The sequence below is a fragment of the Osmerus mordax genome, chromosome 16 (assembly GCF_038355195.1).
Source record: "Osmerus mordax isolate fOsmMor3 chromosome 16, fOsmMor3.pri, whole genome shotgun sequence".
In the NCBI taxonomy this organism is placed as follows: Eukaryota; Metazoa; Chordata; class Actinopteri; order Osmeriformes; family Osmeridae; genus Osmerus; species Osmerus mordax.
The window spans coordinates 13,859,042-13,885,839 of record NC_090065.1 but is presented as its reverse complement, the minus strand read 5'-3'; the positions used below and the strand labels follow the sequence as shown (position 1 = coordinate 13,885,839).

Genomic DNA, 26,798 nt, shown 5'->3' with positions numbered 1-26,798 from the left:
AGGAAGACAAGATAGTCTAACGCTCTCTGTCAGAGTGCAAAGTGAGGTGGTCCCAGATGTTCACATCCTAGACCTGCAGCTGAGCAGGGGAGGGAAAGGAGACTATATCACACCTTATGGTCATGTTCACTCTTACCAGGGCAGATTTAGTCAACCATCCGTATGAATTGTCCCAGATGCTGGACCGAATTAACGGGGGAGATACCATTTTGAAATAAAAAACAAACAAACCAAAAAACAGAGACAAAAAAAGCGAAAGTTTAAATATAAATTGAAGATGCAGTTGTTTATGCGTGCTATGGACTGTTATCTTTGGCTGCCACAGAGTTGGTGTTGCACAGAAAGGATATCATTAGTTCCATGGCCTAGTGATGACTAATCAGGTCAACACAAAACTGTTCTCATGGTGGGAAAACACATAATTCAAATTTGATACAAAAGCCTTTCTGTTTGCTCCATGGTATTCAAACCTGATTAAAATGGCTGAGCCTGAAAGTGACAAAAGGTAAAAACAAACAAAGCACTGACTCCAAGATTAGCTCCTCTGGTTTAAGATGCAGGCCTCCAATGGATTTCTGTCGAGGTCAGGCAGTATATTGCGAGATGTTTTACAGTCACTAAGTAGCCCACACTGGTCTATTTTAAGTCATGTCTGATTAATGTGTGGATAGCCTGCTTATTCAGTTTGTTAAGCACTGGTACCTTGACAGCAAGCTAACTGCCTTCTCTATCCTGCACTGTCCTGTTAGCCAATTGCTTTTTCTACAGTAGGCAGCATTCTGCTTTATGTTCCATATTTGTAGTTCTACACAGAAACAACGTTAGCTTATTAAGCCTACTTTGGTTATTGTGTGTTGTGTTTTGGAATGAAGTACACATGGCTTGAAGTTAGAATACTATACCATGTACATGTAGCTTTGGTTTGTCGAAGAGCACCAGTTAGCTGGAAGATTTGAACCCACGTCCGGGTAAAACCACACAGGGTCATGCATGGTACCGGTAATTGGAATTGCAGCCGTGTTGCAGGGTATGTTCACGTCCTTCGGGCAGAATGAGTCGGAGTAAGTTGGGAACAACTCCAGAGAATGACACAGTTCCCCAGGGAGATGTAGACGTACTAAATGAGAACTCTGTCAGATTTCACTCAAGCTAAATTGAGAAATTATATTATTCCCTCTCCTTTGATCGCACGTTGAATTTAGCTATTTTTAGATTTTTATTTCAGCAAATCACCATTTTTCCCCTTTGGCTATAATTTGCCAAATGTCAAACAAATGATAATCCTCAGTGTTTCAGGTCTCTTGATGATCCCCCCCACCCCATCAATTCCTTATTTTTCTGCAAGTAATAGATGTCATCTGACGATCCAAATGGGGTTCTATCAAGTCGGTCCTTAGTGTGTTGCACTGATTGTTCTTCTTTCATGTCAGCGTGACAATAAACTTGGTATATTCCTGAGGCCCCAAAGTGTGCTAATGAAGCACAACTGGAACATCATGTATTCCATGTTGTTTTCAGCCAAACCTAATCTAAAGAAGAAACAAGCCACCAGATGAGAGGTACTCTGCTGTAACAAGCAAAAAATTTAGTTGATTCATTAATGGTAATTAGGACAACCGTGCAAGATTACACGCTTCAGTTGTTCAAGCTGTGTGCCTATAGGCCCAAAATTGTATAAGTTGTTAATGGAAAACAATACATTATTACCAGTTGAGAACATGGCCAAAGGGAACCAGCTGACCTCTGCACAGTCATCTCTAACAGTGAACTACACCAGTTTCTGTGTATTACAACAATACACTGACTATCCTTATTTCATCCTTACACATCTTTATTCCTTGATATTCAGTGATATAATAGGTACCGGTTTGTGGACTGATCCTGTTTGATTTAAGCTGGCACCCACCTGATAGTTCTGGGCATTGCTTTTGCCAAAAGCCATTCATCACAATCAGAGAGGTCAGGAGCCAGGTCCATAAACGTGTCACTAACTTACCTCTGCTCTTGCGCAATCCTCAATGGGTCTGGCATGGAGAGCACTGATACAACAAGATAAAAAATGGGGGTTTGGAGTCTGGCAGCACTCACAATACCACTGCACTCAAAGCTGAAGAAGGGTTAGAAAAGAGTACGCTAATAAGATATTATTGAATCACAGACCCCCTTGGTAAATACCAAGAAAATAATTGGTTTGCTTTGCCTTTGCAAGTCAGAGCGAAGATCAGGATCTCATTTTTTTCTGTCTTGGTAATCACCAAAAAGGAGCTCAGACAGCACAAGAACAGAGACAATGTGCAGTATTACAATCAAACAGCTCAGAGAGGGCAGTGACAGAAACAATGTGGCTTTGCTGCAAGGCCACATTACTCATTATATTTCCACACCAAGAGATACTGGCAATGAAGAAACCTGGATGCTTAGTTCACTGTCCAAAAGTCAGCCAACTCTTTCCAAGTGGAGGACTACAATTCTAGCGTCATTAATCAACCACTTCAGTTCCAGATCATGGCACTTTGAGTACTGTATATATCAGACCATACAATAAATAAACTCTATCTGGGTTTCAATAGTCCACCCCAACATTTTCCTGTCTGTACTGTGACAGTTGATCCTCCCCCAGATGAAATGCCTATATTGCAACTATCCATCATGCTGTCGTGGTGACAGGAGCTGTACCCGGGTCTTGGAGGTGGGCTTGTCACCACCACAGCTTGTACCCTCCAGGCTACCTAACTCTGCTGTCTCAATCACAGTCGGCTCCGTGCGAGCTACGGTGTTCGGCAAATTAGTGGCTGAGCAAATATCTGATGGCGCACCTCTGAGTTTTCGCCGACTCCGCTTAAATGTTACAAAAGGTTCGGCCCAAGTGTGTCATTGGCATTCTCACTTCCCAGGGAGCGGTTGTTTTTGTGGTCTCCCCTGCATCTCCTACTTTAGACTGGAGTGCTCGTCCCCAAGCACCAGGCTTACGGTTTATAACGCTGCACTTTTAACTCAAATTTAGATTGACCAGATGTAGGCATTCATTTTTAAAGATGGCCAAAAATGGCATGGGATGACTGCACATCCATCAAGGAGAGAAATCTTTCTCCAGATGGAACCGAGTTCTGTTAGTCCTCTGTTTCTGGAAAATCCAGCTTGAATGCAAAAATCAACGATGAATATAACATGGGTTCTTATTTCAATTGGGAAAGATTCAGGGTACTCTCTGAAAAACAATGATCATAGAGGTGCCTCTTCACATGGCAGATTTGTGGCACTATGTCAGCGAAGGCTTACTAATGAGTAGCATTTCTCTAGTGGATGCTATTACACACAGAAAAGCACCATGGCAGGATAATTTGTTATTGGTACACAAAAGACAAGGAAGTGGAAGAAAAATTTGTTAATTGAAGGTTGGCATTCACACATTAGCATCCATAGGTTTCTAGAGGGGTTTCACTTATTCTGATCTTAAACAACTCTGAAAAAAGTCGTCATCGTTTTTGTTCTCTATGTCTCTTTCTCTCTTTCTCTTGTTCTGTCTCACTCTCTCTAGTCTGCAAAAACATCTGTTCTGTACCGCTGAAGGAATGACAGCACAGTTTCTGGCTGAGTCTGTTGGCCTACTATCTCATGCAGTAGACTAATGGAAAAGGTAACATACATGTTTTCTCCCTCAAGCTTGTGTGGTGATCTGGATCTCTATGGTTCTACCCCGGTTCAGGACACCACAGAACCTGTACTGGCAGCACCGCTGCTAAGCCCTGACTCTGTGGCGGCACCTCCCTCACCTCCACCATCACCTCAACCCCCACCCCAGGACCAGCAGCACACGCAGCCCTACCCACCCTGCTTCATGGCTAGACCTCTCCAAACTAAGAGCTGGGGGCCTTCCTACTGAGGTAGATCCATATTGTATTAAATGCTCTTCAATCCCCTTTGAGATTGTGTCAGTTGTCATGGCTCCATCTATGTGTTTCCTTTTTCGACCCATGGCCTCTCATGACATGTGACCATACTGTATGTTGAAGTTATGTTTCTGCACCTGAGCAATAACCTTACTTTATGTGTGTGTGTTTCTACATAGCTCCTGTACTGTGACTGTTGTCACTGTACAGCAGTACTGCAGTTTTAGCTAGCATTTGTCTCAAAGTTTTTCTTTGAGGCCCAGGCGAGAGCACAGACCACTACCGTAGCTTGGTTACCTTCTGGGAGAAAGTGATTCAATACTGAAATGATTATTACCACACTCAGGTTTTCCCCTTTTGCTCATCAATTATTTATTCATGTGTAATATTCTCTGGTTTCCCTTGCAGATAGCTTGCTGGGACTGCTTCTGCAAAGGATAGCGCTAACAAGAGAAACATTGCATTAAAATCTATTACATCCTAATCTTATTGCCCCCATCATGATGACCTGGCATAAATGAAAAGGCTCCACCTGTGCTAGCAGATGTGATGGAAATAGTCCCTAGTCACTCAGGGATGGAACTGCTCTGTAAAGGGCCCTGCTGCTGATGGGGGTCAATTTACGGCTGAGTATTTTCTGGTGTTTTCAAGGCTCTTTTCCCTTTTTCCAGGGCAGTTTCCCTCACTGTACAGTGGCACATGGATTTCAAGACTTCAAATGAAGAGGTACAGTGTAATTGCAGTTGAATAGATTTCAGCTCTCAGCATTTTGCAAGATAACTAGACCAAATTGCTCTGTTTCAACATCTGTTACAGCAGCCTCAGTCAAATGCTGACACAGCTTAACCTTTGCTCCGCAGTGAGTGTCACCAAATTAGAAATCTTTGGATTCATCTGGTTTGAATGGGTCCTTGTTGCATATCTCCGGCCCCTGCCGTGTAAATGATATAAATTGGAGTTGATGATGTGGATGATGATGGAAGGGATTAGAACGGGAGAGTAATGATGAAACTGAAAATAGGATTGGAGAGAAGGGAAATGACATTCATGAACTACAGCAGGTCAGACAGCGTTCAGCAACGCAAGTCTGCTGCCAACCCCACCACATGCAGGACAGTCCTGTACAGTAGCGTCTTGACGCAGAAGTGGCTTGTTCAATGAACCCCCACACCTCCCTCTCTCCCTCTCTCTCTCTTTATCAAACACACACACAAACACAACCATACACATCATATTATTCCCCCTTTCACATTTGGGATAGTGCTGACATTTCTCCCTCCAAGCAGCTGAAAATTGTGTTGAAAATGTGACTTTCTGAAGAGATCACCAGGTAATGTCACTTTGCACCTATAAAATAGATGTCCTAGTTTATGACTGCACTCACCTCCTTGTTAACCAGTGACCGATGTATCCTGGGTGACGGTGTCATCAATGATTGTGACATTGGTGCATTCTTTCATTAGTAATCCTGTCAGGTGATGGTGCTTCTTTTGTTTAGACCTAAGCGTAGTTCCAAGGACAGGACAGGCATTCCAATTAGCCAGGAAAGAATTTGCTATGCAGAATGCAAATTTATGCGGATTAGCATGTTCCAAATGTATCATGGGATATGCACTTCTCTCTGCACGTCGTTTGCTAAACACTGCATACTTTCAGATAAAGAGAAAAGCCTACTTCATTTGTACTTTTAATTATGCAGGTTCTTTGACTGTTTGTCAAACTGTCATCAAACATTTATTTGATCATTTGGTGCTATGGAAAATGTTTTCTCGGCTTATAATGACAGGATGGTTGAATAATATTTAAAGGGAACATTACGAAAGTTTTGTCATTGGCAGTGCTGATGTTCAGATGATGAGAAGAAAAATCTAAGATTGTTTGTTGTTGAAATGGATTGATATGTGACATACTTTACAATTAACAAGCCTGGTGTAAAAAACAACTCTGACATAACCAATGTCTGTATCACAATTGCCATGTCATCTTTAAAACACGTCTCTCCAATGACAGTTCATTTCATGGCCAGTTAAGTTGGACATGGAGGCAAAATGAATGATTTGGCAACTGTGATTGCTTTCAGACAAAGACTGGGATTTATTTGCTGCAAGATGGTAACGAGGAGCCCTTCAATATTCGACTGCACTTGGCAAAAGACATTCTGACCATCCAAGAGCAAGATGTCATCTGTGTGTCTGGAGAACCATTTTATTCTTGTGTAAGTAACCTAGCCTCACACATGTAAGACCCATTTCCCTTTTATAAAGGTTGGAACAAACACACACAAACACACACACAGAAATCAATAATGCATAAATGAAGGTGACTATATTAAGATATTGATAATGCATTGAATGGCCTACCGTGTGTGTGCACGCGGATCTGATTCGATTAATCTATAGGTCGTAATTCAAGGTTCTCAAAGATTGTTTCCATTACGAAAACATGTCATGAAATGCCCCGGAATGTCATCAAATGTCATGGAATGTCATGGTGGGTCTTGCTCAATATCTGGAACTATGGGGAAGGTAGAAATGTGACTTCAACAGGAAGAGAGGCAGGCATTGAGCCACATTAGCCAGGCGTGCATCTCGCAGCCCGGCTGGACAGTAGAAACCGCACTCATGGTGGCTTCTTCGGTGTGTTTGATGGACAGACCCTCTCGAGGCACTGTTAACAGTTTTATTATTGCTGTAAACCAATCAGCCCTGCCTGCTCTGCTTAGAGTAAGATGTTCTCTTGTAAGATGTTTGTGAGTCTCAAAGTAATCCAATTACCTGTATTCTAACTCGATAACCCTTTTTAAGGAGAGAACTGTGACCATCAGAAGACAGACTATCGGAGGTTTTGGCTTGAGTATTAAGGTAATTAAGATCTCAATTGATTAGTGTGACCCTCCCCACCATTGTCTCTTCATTTACTGTCACTGAGTGCACTCCATCCTTTGTGTCAAAATAGATTAGTTGCAGTTGCTGTGGGGTATGGTACATAATGGTACATCGTTTTCCTCTGTTTTATTCTTGTCTGGTCTAATCGTTCCTGAGCCTTGTTACATCTGCTTGATTTGTCTCGCAGGGTGGCGCGGAACACAAAATCCCAGTTGTGATATCCAAAATATCCAAAGAGCAAAAAGGTAAGCTGATGCTGAGCATGTGTTTCCATGTGACGCGCCAGAATGTGGATGTGTTCCCTCACAGCCCTCTGCTCTGTGTAGCTGAACTCTCCGGGCTGCTCTTCATTGGAGACGGCATCCTGCAGGTAAGCACTGAGTAGCATCCATGTTTTATTCGCCATATGTCATCAAGTGTTTGTTGGTACGTTCCCTCCCAGAGCCCTCATTTTACACTGAGTGATGAATGGTGTTACTGTTTCATACCTCTTGTGTCAGCCAGGGTTTGTACTGCTGTCCAAATACAACGTCTTCACTCTTTTCCAAGGTTTCACTAAAAGAGCAACATTTTACAGTACTTTACAGGGCGAAATGTTGAGGCTCAGCCAGGAAGTGTTGTTTATAGAACTGTAATACTAAATTAATAAATCTGGCAACCGTGAATGTAAGTTATTGTTTTCAGTGCAGATAACTGAAAGCTGGCTCATGTAGGCTTGTTTAACAGCATCTTATCAACGTGATGATATTGTCGGTATCACTGCTAACGGCAATGTTGTTATTTCTAGATAAATGGAATTAATGTTAGAAGCTATCGCCATGAGGAAGTGGTAAGCTGTCAACTGTTATCTAATATTTCACTGAAAGTGCAACACCTTATCTGCATTCGCTCTTTGATTCATATCTTGTAGCTGTATAGTTGATCGATTTCTACAAAATTCAGTGTTAGAGGCAAAATACCAGCTACACTCAGATTTTTTACTTGTACCATCTTTTCTTGGCTATGAAAAAGCTATAACCTGCATCATCCAATAGCATGCAGATCTACACACTGAGAAACAGATTGTGTTTCTCTTGTAACATATCACTCGTTTCATTTCAGGTGCAAGTTTTGAGAAATGCCGGAGAGGAAGTGACCCTGACAGTCTCCTTCCTGAAGAAGACACCAGCTTTTTTGAAGCTGCCGCTCTGTGAAGATTGCACATGTATGTGTATCTTAGCAACCGCAGGTGTTCTGCAACTGCAGTCCTGGAGAGGTACTGCAGTGGCTGGTTTAATCATTGTGCTAGTGTCACATGGATAGTTGCGTTGCCCATCAGTCTTGCTCCCTCTCTAACTCTCCCACGCCGGGGTTCAAACTCGGGACCGATAAACATGACGACCGCCTCTATAAATACAGCTTTAGCCAGCGAAGCCACCAACATTTTTTTAACTTACATTTTATTCTGGGTTTTCCATGATAGACAAACACACAAAACAAGTGTGATAATACAAAGATATGGCTTTTGCACAAATCAGACAAACCATTGGAAGGCAGGAGAGGAAGGGCTACGATGTTGAATGTTTTATGCATGTGTTTCTATTAAACACAATGTGTACATGATCTTACATCATTAAATAATCATTAGAAACAGACAATATGGTTGAAACCAGTATTGAATATTGTGAATCTTATTAAGGACCTTGTTACATTGTAAAGAAAAGACAGCGAGCTGCTGTGAGTCCAGAAACAACCTTACTTTGTCCCGTAAAACATTCTCCCCCCAATCCAGCAATGACAGATAAAGCTGCTTCTTTCATGCTTGTCAGGGTCAAAAGGTCCTAAAATACAACCATTCATTTAAGTTAAGTTGATTTGGCTACCAAAATTTCCAGTTTATAAAATGTTTTGTTTTGTGCAGATGTACAATAAATGCCATTGGCTGGAACCCCAGCAAGCATGCCGCCGGACATAGAGCTACACCCGTGTTCAAGATTTTTGAAAGTGTATCTATAATTACATCCCAGAGGTCCTTAACACCGGACAAAGCCATAGACAGGTCACAAGGGTGCCCACCTCCCGCCAACCATGCCAGCGTACGCTTGAGAGGATTTGATAGCCTAGAGGGGGTGATGAATGCGCTATGTGCGTTTTTTTTTCAATAGTATTACCCTAAATCTGACTCCGAATGATGTCCCATTTAAGTGGGGTGAGTGAGACAAGCACATCTTGCTCCCATCTTTCATGTTATTGCTATTGTGTAAAATGAGAATCGTGTACATGCCTGAAACCATTCCCTTCTCATTTGCAATTATTTTAAAGGCTGTAATTCATGGAAACCTACAACATATAGACACCCTTTGAGATGATTCTCGTGATCATAGCTTTTAACGGCAAATAAGAGAGAAATAAGGAGGATTCATTCAGATTTCATTTTGCTTTCATTTCGGAAAAAGGAATAATGGCATTGTTCTTCAGAATCTGATGTGTTTTAAAGCTAGCTATTTGAGGGTGTGGTTTGTGAGTTTAACCAACCCACTAGGCTGGAATTCAACCATGCACTCTCACTCACTTTCTATAGGTACTCATGACTGGAGTAAAATGGAATGACACCTGACAATCTCAATCTTGAAAAGTGATGTTTGTGTGTGTGATGACCCTGTGTTTCAGGTGTCCCCAGCGATCAGAGCAGTGGAACATCTTCTCCTCTGTGTGACAGCGGCCTGCACTTAAACTTCCACCCCAATAACACGGTACCATTCCAGTACAACCCCCTCAGCTGGGCTATGTATTTACCTCAGACACTGTACTATAATGCGTACTGTACATTTTCAGACAAGGATGCTTCTTGTATGTTTCCCAAAGTGCAAAGAAAGCTTATTCAGTAGTTCCATAATTGCTCAGAGTTGCTGCATCGGGCCCCATACTCTACCTGTTAGACCACGAGAGCAGCCCCAGGCGCTTCTCCTCTGGGCAGGACAGCTGATGGATGTCTGTGAAGTGAGAAATGATGTGGTTGCCACCCCCCCCATCCCCCCTCTGTTTGCCAACCCCTCCAGGACTCTCTGTCCTGCTCGTCTTGGCCCACTTCCCCAGGGTTACGCTGGGAGAAGAGATGGGTGGATCTGCGCCTTATACCTCTGCTCCACTCCCGCCTGTCACAGCACATCCCTGGCTCAGATGTCTGCAGGTGAGCTGGGGGCAGGGGCTGGGGGAGGGGGGCGGGGGCAGGGGCTGGGGCTGGGGGAGGGGGGCAGGGAGAGGGGGGCACGGGCTGGGGGTGGGGCTGGGGGTTGGTGGAGTACATCGTCGCAGTCAAAACGCAGAGCTCCAAAGGGACTTTCTTTTCAGCGGCTGTCACTTGTGCTGATGCCTCAGAGGCCCCTGGCTCGCTGGGTGGACAGACGTCCCCTGGCTCGCTGGGTGGACAGACGTCTCCTGGCTCGCTGGGTGGACAGACGTCTCCTGGCTCGCTGGGTGGACAGACGTCCCCTGGCTCGCTGGGTGGACAGACGTCCCCTGGCTCGCTGGGTGGACAGACGTCCCCTGGCTCGCTGGGTGGACAGACGTCTCCTGGCTCGCTGGGTGGACAGACGTCTCCTGGCTCGCTGGGTGGACAGACGTCTCCTGGCTCGCTGGGTGGACAGACGTCTCCTGGCTCGCTGGGTGGACAGACGTCTCCTGGCTGGGTGGACAGACGTCCCCCAGCATGCTTCTCTGGGGCCGTCCCCGTTAGATCACTTGTCCCCTGTAAATACACTGGACCATTCAGCTGGAGCCGTCTGACGCCCTGACAGTGGACAGTGAGATCTACTGTATATGGAGGCACATTTGCCGGCATTTTTTGAATGAAACTGATATGTTGAAATTGAATCCAACCTTAATTTAAGAGTGTAAATACTTAAGGTTTCAACAGAGATTTTGATACAGGAATGTGGATCCAAAGTCATTTTACCTAATGCTTTTGCGTAATGTGTAATTCAGTACCACCCCAAAAAACAGTTCGATTATACCACAAGATTTCTCATGTAAATTTCTATATACTGACTGTCCTTTTTGCAGAAAGAATGCATTTCAAGTCATAGCCGTGGATGGGGTTTGCAGTGGGGTCATTCAATGCCCCACGGCTGAAGACTGTCTGGACTGGCTTCAAGCAATAGCAACAAACATATCGGCTCTCACCAAGCACAATGTGAGTTTCAAATATACAGAAATCACACTGTTGAAAGACACGATTAAGATATCGTCTCTGCTCCTTGAAACCATTTGTTTTAATCCTAAACAGTGCATTCTGAATGAGACAAATTTCTCGATTAGACAAATATAGCCAATACAAAGTCTTTGCACTTTTTTTGTTGTTGAGAGAGGCCATTTACGTGGCTAGCACTTGTAGTAATGTTCTGCAACCACTTACTCCCCCAAGCTGTGTTCAGTGCCCTTGTATTATCCATAATTCATCATAAAGTATTATACAACAAGGACGCCAAGGGGTGGCGAGCAAATTAAATGGAACTTACCGTCTGTTTGAACATCTTTGAAGTCTTTCCTGGGCGTGTGGGACACAAGTTAGAGTTGTTGTTGTGTTTTCCAGATGAACAGTGCTCAGTAAACAAAGTAAAATGGAAGTGGGTGTGTTTAAAAGCTGGGTGTCCAGTTTGCTAGTTTGACCACATTTTCTTGTCAGGACCGAGTTTGTTTCTTTTTTCCCCATATTGGTCATCTGCCACGACTCATTAGAGCTCAGTGAGGAACAGGAGGCTAAGCTAATAGCCCCACTCAGATACATCTCCACTCTCCTAAGCTGCCTGCTGAGAGCTGGCCGTAAACTTAGCAAAGATCATTTAAACACCTCAGAAACCTCGGAGGAATGTCATTATAATGTAACCGTAGGGCTTTGTGAGAGAGACCAGAGCCTCTCAGGTCTAATGGAGCGCAGGCTAATCTGGAGTGGACTAAGTAAGGGTCATACTGAGCATAATGCCTATGAGTCATTGTCAGAATAAGTGTGAAAGAGCAGATATTTCATGGCCTCATAACACGGTGCATGAAAGAGGTTTCTAGCCTGGATATTATAATGTCAGCCTCTTTTTCAATGAAATTATAGAAGTGTGGCTTGCTGGATTATTTGGAAAGGTTTACAGTGGGAAACCCTAACTGTACAGTAAGCACGTAGCAGAGCTACAGCCAAAGGACCTGGCCTGGTTCTATCTGAAATGATGTACAGAGCAAGCCCACAGGCACCTGTTTTATTCAGATAGTATACACTACTCACATCCAGCCATTAAATACAAGCTATCTCCATTCTAACACTGAAATGATGAACACACTGTATGGCTTATTCTCTTAAACTACATTTACGCTATTTTGATATGAAACACAGCAGAAAGGTGCTCATCTCCATGTGAAACCTGGGTATTGCCGTGGAGGATCTAATTTGGTGTTCTGTTCGTGAGAGAGTTTTATTGATAGCTCAGCGTGGATTAGGAGCGCCTGATACCTGTGATCTGAACAGAATGTTTTAATTTAAAGCCTCAGTGCTCTCTGTGCTTTTCCCCTGGTTTTATTACCAGCCACAGCAAAATGGATTTTTTGGAACTGCCTCAGGTCCTGGTGGAAATGACTATCCCACGTGCAATTTGCATACGTTGAATAAATGAAGTAGTATTACTTGTAGTTTATTTTTATGGAGTGGAGGTAGTTGGTTAACAAGAACACTTTATTGGAAAGTGAGCCTAGCTGATTTGGGGCTCTTTCACAAGTACTTCCAATCTCTGTAAATGTGTAAGGAATGAGGGAAATGTTTCAGCATGTCAGGCAGGTAGCATATGGTGCTTTGTATCTGTGTATCCATTATGTTCTTCGTGATAATAAGTTTTGTTTCATTTAACAGGTAAAGAAGATTAACCGAAACTTTCCAGTTAATCATCAGGTAATAGTTTATGTCTGAATTGAGCTACGTTCTACTCCGAGATCCTACGAGTTCGATATCAAAGCTTGATTAATTAGGATTCATTTTTACATCATTGTCATCCATACCCCAATTGTTCTCTCTTTCTCAATACTCAAGAGAGGTTTCTGAGGTAAGGTACAAAAATCAGGATACACACTCAAAGATACACAAAGCCCTTGAGGCTTCTCCTATCCTCTAAGGCTTGAGCTCATGTTGAGATAAATCATTGTCTCGGTGTGAAGCACCTGTCTGACCAGGTACTTGAATAAACCATAAGGAAAACTGGCAACTAGAGCACAGTAGGAAAATTGTTTACATCATAATACTCAAACAAGAAATCATTGGAGATTAGCTAATGATGTTTGCTTGTTCACTCCGCCATCAATTCCACTTTCAGTTCTGACACGGTTTGTGAATTTGTAGTTTTTTATAATTAATTTGACCACAGCTCCCATAAGACAAAGCTTGAAGTCATTCAACATCCCATATTGTATCTTCATAGCAATTAAACTACATTAGAAGCGACTGCTCGACCTGAATCTTTCACTCAGTGTTTTCTGTCATCCAGCAAAATGCCCACTGAGAAATGCAAACAAACATTTTACTGAAGCTGCAATCAGCCTGACTGTGATAAGTACAGACTGAGAGTCTGCCCTTGTTTCTAAACATAAAATCCACCCTTATACCTGAGCGCTCACTCTCTCTTTCTCTATCTCAGTCTTTCTTACACACATGCAAACAATATATTTGTGTGCCCTCTACACACATTAATTGTTTTTCCTCAATTTATTTGATTGGATCACTCTCTTTTCCCTTTTGTCACTTTGACAGATTATCTACATGGGCTGGGTGGATGAGAAGGAGCAGGACTCCGTTCAAGACCGAATGTACTCACCACAGTTCCTCGCCTTGAGGGGTTGCTCACTTTTCAAGTTCTCTGCGCCCCCTGTAAGTGTCGCTCTCTTCCAGTGCGTTTGCAAAACAAAAAGGCTGTGTTTGCGAATTGTTTGCTTTCAAATGGATCAGTATGTTGTTTAGTAGTGTAAAAGCAAATCACATAACAACATTGCATTTTTAGGGACTTGATGTTGAATATATTATATCATCCAGCTGGACAATGATTGAAACAAAACACCACCATCTGGCTTCCATTGATCTCCATTGGATTGATATTTACATGATATTTAAATGTTTTAACCAGACGTAAGTGGTTGTAGAAAGTAGTTGGACGTCCTTTTATTGGTTTGTTAATAAACTTTGCCTTCCTTTATGTTCTATGTTTGATTAAGCCCCTTATGTTGGAAGCAGCAGTGTGTGCATTATTGAAAGACTGAGGGGAGTTGTGGGAAATGTTGCAGGTGACAACATGGGACTGGACCAGAGCAGAGAAACCCTTCACCGTCTATGAGATCATGTGCAAAGTTCTGAAGGTAAGTCACCTGTTCGGTCGAGTGAACATTGGTAGGGTCATAGATTAATCCATGAATTGGATTTCCAAAGAAGAAACTGAATTGAAGGAAAATTTAAATAAAGGAAATTAAGAAAATTGCAAGTACACTCCAACAGTGATTTAAAATTAGAATCAGATTCAGGTTGACCTCTACCCTCTTTGTTACATAATTCACTTGGTATTTTGGCTTCCACAAAAGTAAGAAGAACCTCTGCCAGAGTTTCTGCTTCTTCAGATCCATGTTTCTATGACAAGGCTGACGGCTAAACCAGAAACATAAAGCCCTGAAGATAGAGACCTGGATAGAATAGCACCCAGTGCCTCTGCCGCCCAGCTAGCCAGCGCTCCGCAGCTCTGTCACATCATCTTAACATCTAAGTCAGCGTTGCCATCTGCACGTGATCAGCATGGCAGCGTCACTAATGGGGTTCTCTCAGGACAACGACCTTCTGGACAAGCGGAAACACTGCTTCAGCGTGCAGACGGAGAGTGGGGAGGACATGTTCTTCAGCGTGGAGCTGGAGAGCGAGCTGCTGACCTGGGAGAAGGCCTTTCAAATGGCCACCTTCCTGGAAGTGGAGAGAATCCAGGTACGTCAACGAGAAAGCCAGTGACGGTCTATACTGCGCTAGCCGCCCGGTGGTTCTCTTTCGCTAACAGTGATTTATGGTTATGTGGCATGTTTTATGGAGCAGAGGGAAGGTTGTGATGTCTGTGCCTCGAACGGCTGAGTGTTTACCCTTCTTCTCTTCCAGTGTAAAACGTACACTTGCATCATGGAGAGCCACCTCATGGGACTGACCATAGACTTCAGCATGGGGTTTGTTTGTTTCGATGCTGCATCAAAGGTAAGTGCAGAAGGCTGTATATGAACCGAGTCATATTGTCGTCAGGGGGAGGGGGTGCATGAAGGAAAATAATATGTAGGAAACATGGATTGTCTGGTCTTGTCGACTTTACTCTGAAAAAATCGCAAAGCTGACCGCTCGTTGTGTCTTTTCATCCGCGGTGTCTGCTTGTCGTCTCTGCACCTTTGTTTTCACGCTTGAACCTCTGCTGCTCCTGCTTGCAGCCTGAGGGCCCCAGGAGCGACTCCACTGGAACACAGTGCTCACACTAACACACGCAACCGCAGTCATTTCCTCCCCTGAGAACCAGATTGCATTCTATCTGTCTTTGTGAAGTGGGAGACAGCGTGAGAATCCTAAGTGATCTGATCATGTTGGGGAAGGCTGTCGTGGATCGTTATGCTCATTGGGTTCCAGCAGGTTAAGCCCTCTTGATGTTTTCAGGCTGTGCTCTGGAGGTACAAGTTCTCTCAACTGAAAGGATCGTCCGATGATGGGAAGAGCAAGATCAAATTTCTGTTCCAAAATCCGGACTCTAAAGCTATTGAAGCTAAGGTAACCAGCGATTTATCTGTTTCTGATGTCATGATCCTGACTGACAACTTGGAAACTAGTACTCAAATAAAAAAGTCTGTTTTAACTGTGCTGTGTGTAGCATTTGTCAGAATCAGTCATTTGAATGTTTGGAAATCTTGTCTATTACAGGAGCTGGAATTCTCCAACCTCTTTGCAGTGCTGCACTGCATTCATGCGTTTTTCGCCGCCAAAGTCGCTTGCCTGGATCCAATGTTTGTGGAGAGTCACGGTACTGCGACTACTGCAGGGGAGCCCACTCTCACCAGTATCTCCAATAACACACAGACATCAAAAATGAAGTACTCCACCTGACAGACCTTGCTCTCTTTCTTGCCCTGAAAGTACCCAGATCCCTTCCCCCACCCTCCACCATGCCTACACCAAGCTCCCACCTATGAAAACTGCACTTAGTCACTATACTACGGCCTGAAACAGTGGAGGGCTGAACACATGAATGAGAGTCTTGCTGCTGAATACAAGGTCTCACAATGAACAAGGACAATCTGAATCGAACAGTGGAGTTGTTTTATTGAAAGAACTATTCTTTGCCGGAACAAATTTGATATTCTCAAGAAGAATATCTGTCAACAAAATGTGGGTCTTGTACATCTGTATGTTAACAACCTTGTAGCTAACCGAGGGGCCACAGAAACAGCTGGGCACTGTTATCGAATTCTACATTTCTGAACAGAAATCTTTGGGTGGATTTTCAGTGGCCCATGTACAGTGAACCACATGTGGATACACATAACATTGCTGTATTTCCAAGGTGAAAATAAAACAAACTGAGTGTTTTCTACAGTACATACATTTCACAAGATTTGGTGGCTGCTTAGCACAGGTGACTCAAACATATATACATTGTTTCCTTATATCATGAGGACAACTTAAGATTGGTTTGCATTAATAAAGTCTAGATAGATACACCAGACATTGTTTGTGTCAAGCTAAATGGCTAAATACCTCTGACTAGAGGTAATGTGAAAAGGGTGGTGTGTTCTTCTCCCTGCAAACAGAAGATATAAAATTATGGAATTAATCCCCTGTCAATGGCCTTTGTATGAGCATTGTCAGTCTCTGCCAGACATGTAATTTACTCTCAATTAAAATGTTTCCTGTCAAAATAAATTGTTTATCACTAGCTCTTAGTCCCTGTATTTTAAATAGATTCCATGGTGTGATGATGTGTCAGTATGTTCAGTCCATTCCCTTTGTATTGGTGTGGAGCTATTTCAAACACACCTTTTCAATTTATTTGAAAATACCACTTCATTTATTGACATAGAATCACAAGAATCACTTTCGTTCGTGCAGACAGAATTATTTACGTTGGCCTTAACTGATACGACTTGTGTGAGAATAAATCAGATCTTGTAAAATGAGATTCATATCAATTCAAGCAGGAACGCCTGGGTGGTGCAGAGAAACATTGTCTTTCTGTTGGTGTTTTGGACAGCGATGAGTATGTCTGTGATGATTCAGCTAGAGGCCGTCAAGAGGTGTTTTTAATCAAGGCATTCGGAGCATCATAATCCCTCACATACTCAACCTGGTCAAGACCCGGATTATGGGCCAAATTCAAAAAGTGGGACAATATAATTATGTCTGATGTGAGTGCTGTTGTTAATGCAGGACAAAGAATGATGTCTGTGTGAGCAGTCTACCTGTATTTATGAACCAGAAAGGCACCATTTGCAACACTTTTCTTTCTGCAGAACGTTATGTAAATGAATAATCACATCCAAAAGAACTAAAAGTAATAATGACTGGACAAGTACAAGAGGGATTACCTTTTCGGATTATTGCATTTGTTAATTTGATGTGCACTAGAGAATAAATAGCTTATACTTTATTGTTCTCTTTGCCATTTACCCCATGGGCCAAGATGGCTGAAAAGATGTGATATTGTAAATTTATTTTTTTATATAAATCTTGTAAATAGATATAAGATGTAAAGATGCTGTTTCCATAAAAACACAAGGAATCACATTGCTAGACGAAAGCACTATAATATGTAGCATCACGGCCAAAAGAGCTCTTTTATTTATACAGTCAAATCAGTTTGAATCTTTTTGTCTGACTACCGACAACCTAATGATGTTTTGAAAGGTTAAATGTCAGAGTGAAGTAAGTCACACTTGTGGCCACCATTCCACCTTAGTGATGTCTCCAAGGAGAGGGCTGTGGTTTCGCAAACTCTGAAGCTGAAAACAAAATGGGGTCAGTGAAGAGAGAATATGTTAGTCAAGCTGACGTACAGTACTATACATTACTGTGTTTGGGGAGAAACTGGTGCAGAGGAGTCTATGCAAAGGGGGTTAGAGTGGTGTTATGCTTTAACCATCTCTTTGACATGCCTGAGGAAACAGTTGAGACGGTAGCTTTTATTTTGGGCAAATGATGTTGTTTTATTAACAACTATGTAGTGGACTAAATAAAATACAATACGTTTACAATGCGTCCAACCTTTAACAATGTTTTGTTTTTCTCAACAGTCTATCCTGTTCAGGGTTTATTATGATTTATTGGACAGGTGAAAATTCTGGAAACTGAATGAAAATTAATATTCTTCACAGCTGAAGGCATAAATCATTTAAAAGACAGGAGAAGAGTGTAGACTATGACCTTTATTTCATGTGCCTACCATGTACAGAGGAACACTTTCAAATGAACAACACTCCATAAGATATTAACGTTGGCCTGATAAAGAATTAGTGAACAATAATTTTGGCTGTACAAATGAATTGAACCATAAAATTGGTAAGGGAATCGTTTTTGCTATGGGGACCATTTTTCCAATCAATGCTATCAAGTGTTACTGTAATAAACTGCATCGTTTTCTGACTGTGTTATTAACTTTGGTGCATGGGTTGACTCTGGGATTCCTGTTTCCAAGTCCCCAGCATTATGTCCACCTTGATTTACAATTTGACCAGATGCAATAATTCATACATTTCATGCAATTTCAGGCATTTAATCTCTTAACATTTGGAGCCAAAGATAAGATTACTGAGACAAGGTATCCCCATTAATCATGTTAATAATGACTTCCTTAGAAATGTTAACATTACACAGACCATGATGAAATATCACCTCCCCACAAAACTGCTACTTTGTTGGAATAAAGAATGCAACCAATCCCCTTTATATCCCAAGATGTTGTACACATCACCAAAACTAAACAGATGTCCTAGAAGCCCAAGTGTGAGAACCGCAGTGGAGTGTGGATGGACAGGCAGACCTCCCAGTGTATAGGTACAAAACAAAGTATTTACCACAATCAAATCTAAGTCAAATGATTTCATGGACACAGCACACGCTGTAGGCAGGTTGTTGTTGGAACCACCGACTGTATGCCACACTTACACAAGAACACTAAAGTCAACAACATTCATCTCAGCTTTTGAAATATGAACGTGTTCTCTAAAAGCAAGATGCTAAGAAGGTCCGAGAGACACCAACACAAACGTGACATCAACGGCATGCTTCTCCAGCCACACGTTAAAGGAATGTAGGGACAAACCGTCATTCTACAAGCTGTCAACATGTCCCACTCACTGTGCCATAAAACCCCACTCTGCACCATCCTAATGTGACGCTGTGCGTTGGCACTTTACAAGCCATCTTTCTAAGGGGAGTTCCGCAAGAAAATACTTTTACTCCCAAAACGCCACCAATATTTCATTATTTTGTGTCTGCCTCCGCTCTAATGCACCATGGGTGCACATTATCAGATCGGCGCTGGCATCTCTTTTTATAATAGAGGGCCCAGAAAACAAGGTGCTTTGTCTGGACACTAACAGTCCAGACTTACAAAATCTCAGTTGTGATGAACCACTGCCGCAAATGAAATAGCAGTACAATTTGTGATTTAATGCATTTTTATCTTCTGACTTTTTTATAGAATAAAAAAAAAAAGAGAACAATTTCTATCTGATCATGTGGGACATCACTTCCAATGATCAACAGTGTGAAGTGGACCAGGAATGGACATGTGCACTGGAGAATTGTATACTAGGTCAACGGGTTACTAGGACCACCCTCTCTGTGACCACAGTGGATCTAGCTGTTTGTATGTGGCATGTTTGTTGTAAGATCCAGCTCTTAAGGCTTTGCTTGGAAATGTATGAGACAGCCTTTTTGAAAAACTGAAAAGCGTCATTAATCGTATTCCTCATTAGCCTACCCTCTTGTATGATTATACACTCTGATGAGTGTCAGCTCCCCCCCAAAAAAGGGTCTTGTGGATAAGCATTCAAGGCCATAAAATGAATAAGCACATTACAATGCCTATTCATCTAAAGCCTGATGCCAGTTACTTATATGCAAAGTGGGACGAAATGCATAAGGATTTAGCCATCAGAGGAACTTCAGATTCATTTGAATATACCCTGCAGGAGAAATTACAAACCAATTTTGTTTCTCGCTGACATGGGCCACTGTTGTCCCCAGCTTCACAGTAGGAGAAAAGAACAAATTACAGAATTGCCCCATTTATGATTGATGAGGGGGGCAAAAATCTATGTTGTCTATTGACTCAAAGCAGGAGCTCAATCTGTGTTTAGACTCCATTCAACCTTATAAAATCCTAAGGTAACGTACAAAATATAGTACATGTTTAAAGCTTTTAGAAAAAGGTGCAGTAGAAGTTTTGATATTTTCAATAGAATCTTTTTAACAAATATAGTTAGAAATGTATTGTTTGTTTTTGCAAATTTTTCAGAAATATGAACGTAATGTCATAAAAGTCAGACTTCTTAAACACATTTTCTGGCAGGATTTCCATTCAACAGGCTCTGACAGCATATAAACAAATCCAAAAACAATTGTAGAAGAAGTACAACTACCAAAAACGATCTTGTTAAAGCATCATCCGAATATTATCCAAGATTACCCATCGAGTCTCTCTCCGTTACAAGGTTACCATCAAAGATTAAATGAAAAGAATGCTACATTTGTACTGAAAAAGAAATAAGAGGAAAATCAACTCAGCAGGCTTTGCATTCGTCTGGAATGAACAGCACATTGAGCTTCAGCAGTCATTTCTCTCTGTAGTATAACACATAGGCCTTGAGGGACTCAGGAAGTGGTAAAGCATTGATCTTGTCTCTCAGCACGTTGACTTGGGGCTCCTCTGGCTTCAAGACCTCAGTGTCTTTCTCCTCCTCCTCCTCCTCGTCCTCCCGGTGCTCCTCTTCGATCCTCTCGTCCTCCTCGCTCTCAGCAGGCTGGGGGATCAGCTGGTTGCCCACAAACACGTAGGTGTTGATGCGTCGCCGCCGGCAACGCCGCCGCTTACGTTTCTGCGGTACTCTTTGCACCAGGCCCTTGGCGAAGCTCTCCTCGCTGGTCAGGTGACGCAGGGTGCGACGGATGTAGATGCGAGACAGGTCCTGGAGGCTCCTGACAATCACAGGAGCTGTAGAGAAAACGAAACGACAGCTGGCTCACCAAAAGTCTTCATCAAGTTTTACAACACAAAAGATCTGTGAGTCCTCCACAGTCACCGAGAAGCCATTTTTAGGCAGGAATTCAAAGCCTGTGTGTGTTGGTGAGATATGAACAGTCCAAACAACAGATGTTAAAAACCATGACTTTTATGTAAATAGTTAAATGATATTCACCACCCCCAAGGCAGGTCTTTCATGTCAAGCCAGAGGTCTATTTAAGAATGGACTCTGAACACTGACTTAAAAACATCGAAAACAGACAAAAACACATGAAAAGAGCAAAGCTCCCAAAAAAAAAAATGTAGGCTTTGGTTCAGAAAAATGACACGACTCACGCAGTTCCACAGAATCAGGCTTGTCACCATCAGCTCTGTTCTGTTGGACCAGAGGGGCAAAAGACACAGCCAAGATGTTCTTGCTGTCCCAGGAGCATTGGCCAGTCCTGGTTATCTGGGTCAGCTGCAACAAGAGACATGAATCAACCAGAACACCAATCCACCAACAACAGCCAAACATAATGTGATGGTTGATGAGAGCTTTGAAAAATCTTCAGCGAAAGAAAGCTGAACTGGGTCATAATGCTTTCGAGTTATCCACATAAAAAGCTTGTGAACTGTGGCTGCTTAAGCTATCTAAGACCATGGCCCCAATTCCCCTTGTCAAAACCCATCCCCTCTATGTGGCAAACCAACTCAAGTCAGGGAGACTTTTAGTGAAAAACAGCTTGTGTAGGCAGGTTGAACGACCAAGAGCCAGATTTTCTAAGTAATCAAAGTAAAAAAAGAATTTGCCTATATTTTTTCCAAAAGTGTCATGCATGGAAAGACTGTAAAACTAGTCATCCTAGTCAGGATTATCTTCCAGCAGGGCCTTCTGCCTCTCCTGTGGGCCAGCGTCATGAATAACAAACACTGTCGATGCCTTCTACATCCTTCGGACTCTCAGTACATCTCACCTGATCCTCAATCGGCATTACAAGAATGCCACCCACTTTGAGCAGGATCTTCATGTAGTTCTCATGATCCTTCTGTACCCCGGCCCCGCAGTAGATGCGATCGTACTGGTGACTGTCCGATGAGATCTCTAAACAGTTCCCCACCACAAAGACGGGTTCACAGAACTCAAACCTGTCACAAGAATTCAGAGATGAGGAGGTATTTGCAAACCCCGTCTGACAACCATGAAAAATGTGGCTGTCCCCATTCTGAGAGGAAAGTGAAATCAAAACAGCAAATATACAGATTCAAATGTATTCCCTTTGCAAGACAAAAGTCTTCGGGCAATGTGGAACATTCGAAATTGACAGGAAAATTAATACTGAACTGCAGCACATTAACTGCAGTCTCAGTGCATGCATCATTACATCCCTGTAAGCTGAAGGCTAACATTAGAAAGTTTTTTTATTTTATTAATCATCAACTCACTTATCAAAGCTGTCACTACTCTTTATGAAGTCCTCCAGTTTCTCCTTGGCATATTCAACCACATCCTTGTGGAGTTCAACCCCATGGTTCACGCCAAACGGCCCTGCAAAAACAATGCACTCAATAATATACGCTTCTGACATTTTCTATTCCTTCCCCTCTACACCCAGCCACCCACTCAACCACTCACTCTTCAAATAGCAAGACAGAAGCCAGGGCAGGTCATTACCTATGATGAGGCCCACCATTGTGCTCAGGTAGCCTGTTCCACTGCCCAAGTTGAGGAAGGACAGCCCCTGCTGGAGCTTCAGAGCCTCCATCACCTCAGAGTATATGCAGGGCGCGGACAGATGGATGTTGCCATGTTTCCAGGCCAGGTCCTTGTAGGCACTGTCCCGGTAGCCCTCCAGGTAGTAGTCACCGCGGTCTATGGCCCGGAAGGCTTGCTCCACTCGGTCTGTGCGGATGTACTGGGCCTCCTTCAGGTTGTCGATGAGGTCGTCGTTATCCTCCCCGGCGCTCACGGCACCTCCCATGGTGACGAGAGGAAAGAGCGGAGAACAAGGAGGGGGACTGTTCCTCAGGCAGAGCGCTGGCTTGTCACTGTGGCATGGAGATCAGAGGCTAGCAGAAGGATCCAGAAGCTGAGCTCCCCTGAGGTCAGCTCAGATCATGGTGGAGTCAAAGATCTGGAGACAAGAGGGAGACGGCCGTGTGAGAGGGTAGAGGGATCGTGGGGTACAGGGAAGGCGAGACTTTCACAGCTATGTGGCAAATGCCTCCACAAAGAACTAACTGGCACAGACTGCCTGGATAGTACAGTGATGTGCATCTGCTTAGCCATTTCTGCAAATGCTGCAGATTCTCATTTAATAACCCTTTGCTACAGAGCTCAGAGCAAATTAAATATAAGTCCAAACTGGGGATCTATGATGGTCACAAATAATTTCACACATCATATCGGGGGAGCATGAATGAGCACGTCCTGTGAAGACCTAATCTCAGATGTCTCTATGACAGAAGCAGCAGAAGGAAGCAAGTCTTCAATTCTCTCTGCCTTCTAAGCACCTCGACATCTGAGTCAGCTAATAATAATGAAATCCAAAGGTGACATTGTGACAGCGGGTCTGGCTAGGAGGTAATTTCCCGTTGGTTCTCACACAGGCAAAATAATCATTGATTCATTTCTCACCACTAGTAGTACAGTGGCATTTTGTCCTAGTCTTCCTGAAAATGGATATGTTAGTCTTTTGAATTTTCTGCAGCCGTGATACCCAAGGCAGCAATATGGGTCAGATAAGGTATTTTACAATCCAAACCCTAACCCTTACTGCACTGCAGTCCTATGTATGGTAATCTTAAGAAGAAGAAAAAGGGATCTTCTTTCAGTCTCATTTATATTCAAATTGGCTAGTGTGGAAACAAAAAGAAATATGTTTATGCCTGTTTGTTCACTCAAACAAAGACAAGATTTTTGCTAACTTATTTATAGGGGTACAGTTCGATTTCAAGTAGTGTGCCCTCACATGAACCTCTGGGATTGCATGTTGAATGGGAAGGGGAGCACATGCCAGCCAAAAAAATAGAGGCAGTGAGACTGGCAGACATCCGACTTGGTGACAGGGACAACCTGCTGAACCTGCAGGGTGACAAAACATGTAACGGATCTGCAGTCAACACATAAATCACTGACACTGTAACCCTATCTACTACAAGAGCGCCAAGACTTAGTACGCCTCATGCTCAATGGAAACTGTTGGGTAATTGAAGTGATGATTTATTTGGACTCTTCAGACATTGTTGGGCAACCCCCAAAACAACACAGTGTATTGATTTTACACAACAGGCTTTACGCGTTGTGTTTAAGACTTAAACTTTTAAGATTAGGCTACACTGTAGCCAGTCGTTAAAAATCATAACGGCCGGCAACTATTTAATATACAATTTGGGCTTAATTGTAAAAAAAACTATTTGTGGGGGGGAGGGGAGTGGGGGATTAATAAATAAACAGCGGCCGGCTGTTACTGACAGCATTCCGAACCAATCAAGTCAGGTGCTCTTGAGCCAATCATCTTACAAGCCTGCCCAACTTCATCTGCACTGCGTGTGATGATGGAAAAACAAAACATAAACAACACAGGACATGGTTGACTGGTTGTATATTGGTCGAGTTGGACAGACATGCGTCATACTTAAGATTACATAGCTAGTTTAGATGCATTCAATTATTTAACTGGCACTGACAAAGTTAACGTCGTTAGATACCTAGGCTAGTTGGCTAACGTTATCAAGCCTGGTATAAAGGAAAGCTAGTGCAGTATACAGAACAAAGAGCACATTTATAGAACTAGCCTGGTTAAATGTGTTGTCTCGTTGGCTGAAACATGATTAAGCTATCCTAATGATTCATGTTAGAAATAGCTCACAACCTATAACAATCATATAGGCTATGCCAATTAATAATAGATTATTATTGCCAGATTCCAATTTAGTAATGGGTTTGACAGGTAGACAAGCTATTGTAGATAGCCTGTACAACCAACACAGCCAATCCATACAGGAAGACAGTTTTCTGTAAAATTGAAGTAATCCGACAAATGTTTATCAAAATGACCATAATTATAATTTTTTATGTCTGTCAACTTTGAATGCATTTAACATAGGCCTCGTTAACAAAGTCTGTGCGTCCTAGACAGTCACTAGACAATGGTGCTGCTGTGCCAGTTGACTAGCTAGCTTGTCAAGTAAGTTAGCCAGCTAGCGCCTATTAGATAACCAATTATCTCAATTTTGAAACACGGTATAACTGTAGCTGTATGTACTTACATTTCTGAATAACATACAGGATGCACTTCGTCTTTGTATGAAAACTGTTTGCCAGCCAGTAGACTAAGTTAGCAAGACACCGTTAGCTAGGCTTTCACGACGTTTGTTGTTGTGCTGCTTTCTGTTTTTTTGAGGTTGCTATCCAGCTAGCTAATGAACACCTACAGTTTCTTCACACCGAAGGAACAGCTGAGGATGTAAACATGTGTCACGTGGTGATGTGCAAATTAGAGAGAGAACTGTTTTTATATCTTCTGCTATTCTGGTGTGCACGGTTCCATTTTACTTATCAAATACAATGCAAATGTTAAATATGTGGAAATGTTCGCATTCTTTTTGTAAAACTGACGCTAACGTCAGAGTTCATCCACATGAGATCGGCATCCCTCTTCTCGGTCTTGGCTGGTTCTCACAGTTAGTTGTCGAATAGGCTACAGGCTACAGTACACCATATGTTACCTATGTTACCTAAATTAGCTTACACTAATTTAAGTGAGCTGGTGTCTGCCTAACAGCCATAGGAGGATAGCTTCAGCATTATCATTCCAACTTGAATGGCCAAATGTACACATCTCCTATATTTCCCTTATAAACAAAGTTATTATCATATTCTTTTGACTTAAATTGCATCAAAATCGATGTAATCTAAATTAAAAAATAAACATCACACACTTGTCAGATCATTATAGCCCCTGGAGAGCTAAGGGCAAGTCTTGACCTGGCCTGACACAACATATGCCATCAGTGCTTTTAGTTCCCAGGCCTTCTTACCTTAAGAGGAAAGATAGCTCAAGTTACTCTATTCCCATTGCTGTTGGTGTTCTTTACAGACAATCTAATGTTATAGTGCCTCAAACTCCTGGAAATGTGTTAAGCTGTTTTAAGATGAAATGTCAGTAGCCTTTGCCAAGTTCCTATTTAATGTCTGCTAACCTCTTTAGGAAAGGTGGAAGGGGACACGTGTCCACATTTTATTTAAGGAAGTTTGAGTTACCTTTCCTTGAAAGCTATAAATGTATAACCACTTGGCAGGGCCCATGTCAACATTGATGAAGCAAGCCGAATTGTATGTGCAGCCTTAAGAGTTGACAAGATGATTTGAATTTCACAGCCATCAAAAATGGGTTTGGAAGGTGTAAGAAGAGTATAATTTGTCAGGTTGTTTTGTGTAACATATATGTTTGTAAATGTACATACATGTTTGTACCATAGGTTTTCCTTATATCCAAAGTTCCTAAAACATTTGTTCACCTTTTTCTAACTTTTTGACTGTTTGATCAATTATGACAACATACTTTAGGAGAAGCATGAATGGTACTGCTCAAAGTGTGAAGTCTGTGTTTTAAAGTATTTTTCTCAACATGCCTTGTCTTCATTAGATCAACCACCAGGTGTCACACTTGAGCTGTCTGTTTTTTTGCACACGGGCCCTTCTGAGACAAACAGTTATGTTATGTTACAGTTATGGGTTTAGTGGTTTAGTGGGAAAATGGCTTCCATGTGAGTGACAGCAGAGCTAA

At 42.4% G+C, this 26,798-nt stretch overlaps 2 protein-coding genes across 2 annotated transcripts; one reads left to right on the top strand and one right to left on the bottom strand.

The window, feature by feature from the left end:
* Positions 1–4,589: 4,589 nt before the first annotated feature.
* On the top strand, positions 4,590–15,890 carry sntg1 (syntrophin, gamma 1). The gene is made up of 17 exons (XM_067253614.1): positions 4,590–4,616; positions 5,971–6,105; positions 6,695–6,751; positions 6,963–7,020; positions 7,102–7,145; positions 7,563–7,604; positions 7,877–7,979; positions 9,425–9,507; positions 9,814–9,944; positions 10,817–10,946; positions 12,645–12,683; positions 13,536–13,652; positions 14,063–14,134; positions 14,592–14,744; positions 14,910–15,002; positions 15,447–15,557; positions 15,708–15,890. Exons 1-17 carry the CDS (start codon positions 4,590–4,592, stop codon positions 15,888–15,890), a joined length of 1,578 nt encoding a protein of 525 aa, XP_067109715.1.
* A 2,295-nt stretch (positions 15,891–18,185) lies between these two features.
* Positions 18,186–25,417, bottom strand: pcmtd1 (protein-L-isoaspartate (D-aspartate) O-methyltransferase domain containing 1). Its single transcript, XM_067252830.1, has 6 exons — positions 25,279–25,417; positions 22,682–23,141; positions 22,453–22,555; positions 21,984–22,155; positions 21,364–21,487; positions 18,186–20,997 (listed from the first exon to the last, which is right to left on the bottom strand). Exons 2-6 carry the CDS (start codon positions 22,986–22,988, stop codon positions 20,618–20,620), a joined length of 1,086 nt encoding a protein of 361 aa, XP_067108931.1. The 5' UTR covers positions 22,989–23,141; positions 25,279–25,417; the 3' UTR covers positions 18,186–20,617.
* Positions 25,418–26,798: the final 1,381 nt, after the last annotated feature.

What these genes read in the sequence shown, in the direction of transcription:
- sntg1 (XM_067253614.1), top strand. Translation starts at nt 4,590, where the DNA reads ATGGATTTCAAGACTTCAAATGAAGAG. An exon ending in GCTATCGCCATGAGGAAGTG is followed by an intron (nt 7,605 to 7,876) that starts GTAAGCTGTCAA and finishes GTTTCATTTCAG; the next exon opens with GTGCAAGTTTTGAGAAATGC. An exon ending in CTAAAGCTATTGAAGCTAAG is followed by an intron (nt 15,558 to 15,707) that starts GTAACCAGCGAT and finishes TGTCTATTACAG; the next exon opens with GAGCTGGAATTCTCCAACCT.
- pcmtd1 (XM_067252830.1), bottom strand. Translation starts at nt 22,988, where the DNA reads ATGGGAGGTGCCGTGAGCGCCGGGGAGGATAACGACGACCTCATCGAC. An exon ending in AATGGTGGGCCTCATCATAG is followed by an intron (nt 22,556 to 22,681) that starts GTAATGACCTGC and finishes TTGTTTTTGCAG; the next exon opens with GGCCGTTTGGCGTGAACCAT. An exon ending in TAATGCCGATTGAGGATCAG is followed by an intron (nt 21,488 to 21,983) that starts GTGAGATGTACT and finishes CTCTTGTTGCAG; the next exon opens with CTGACCCAGATAACCAGGAC.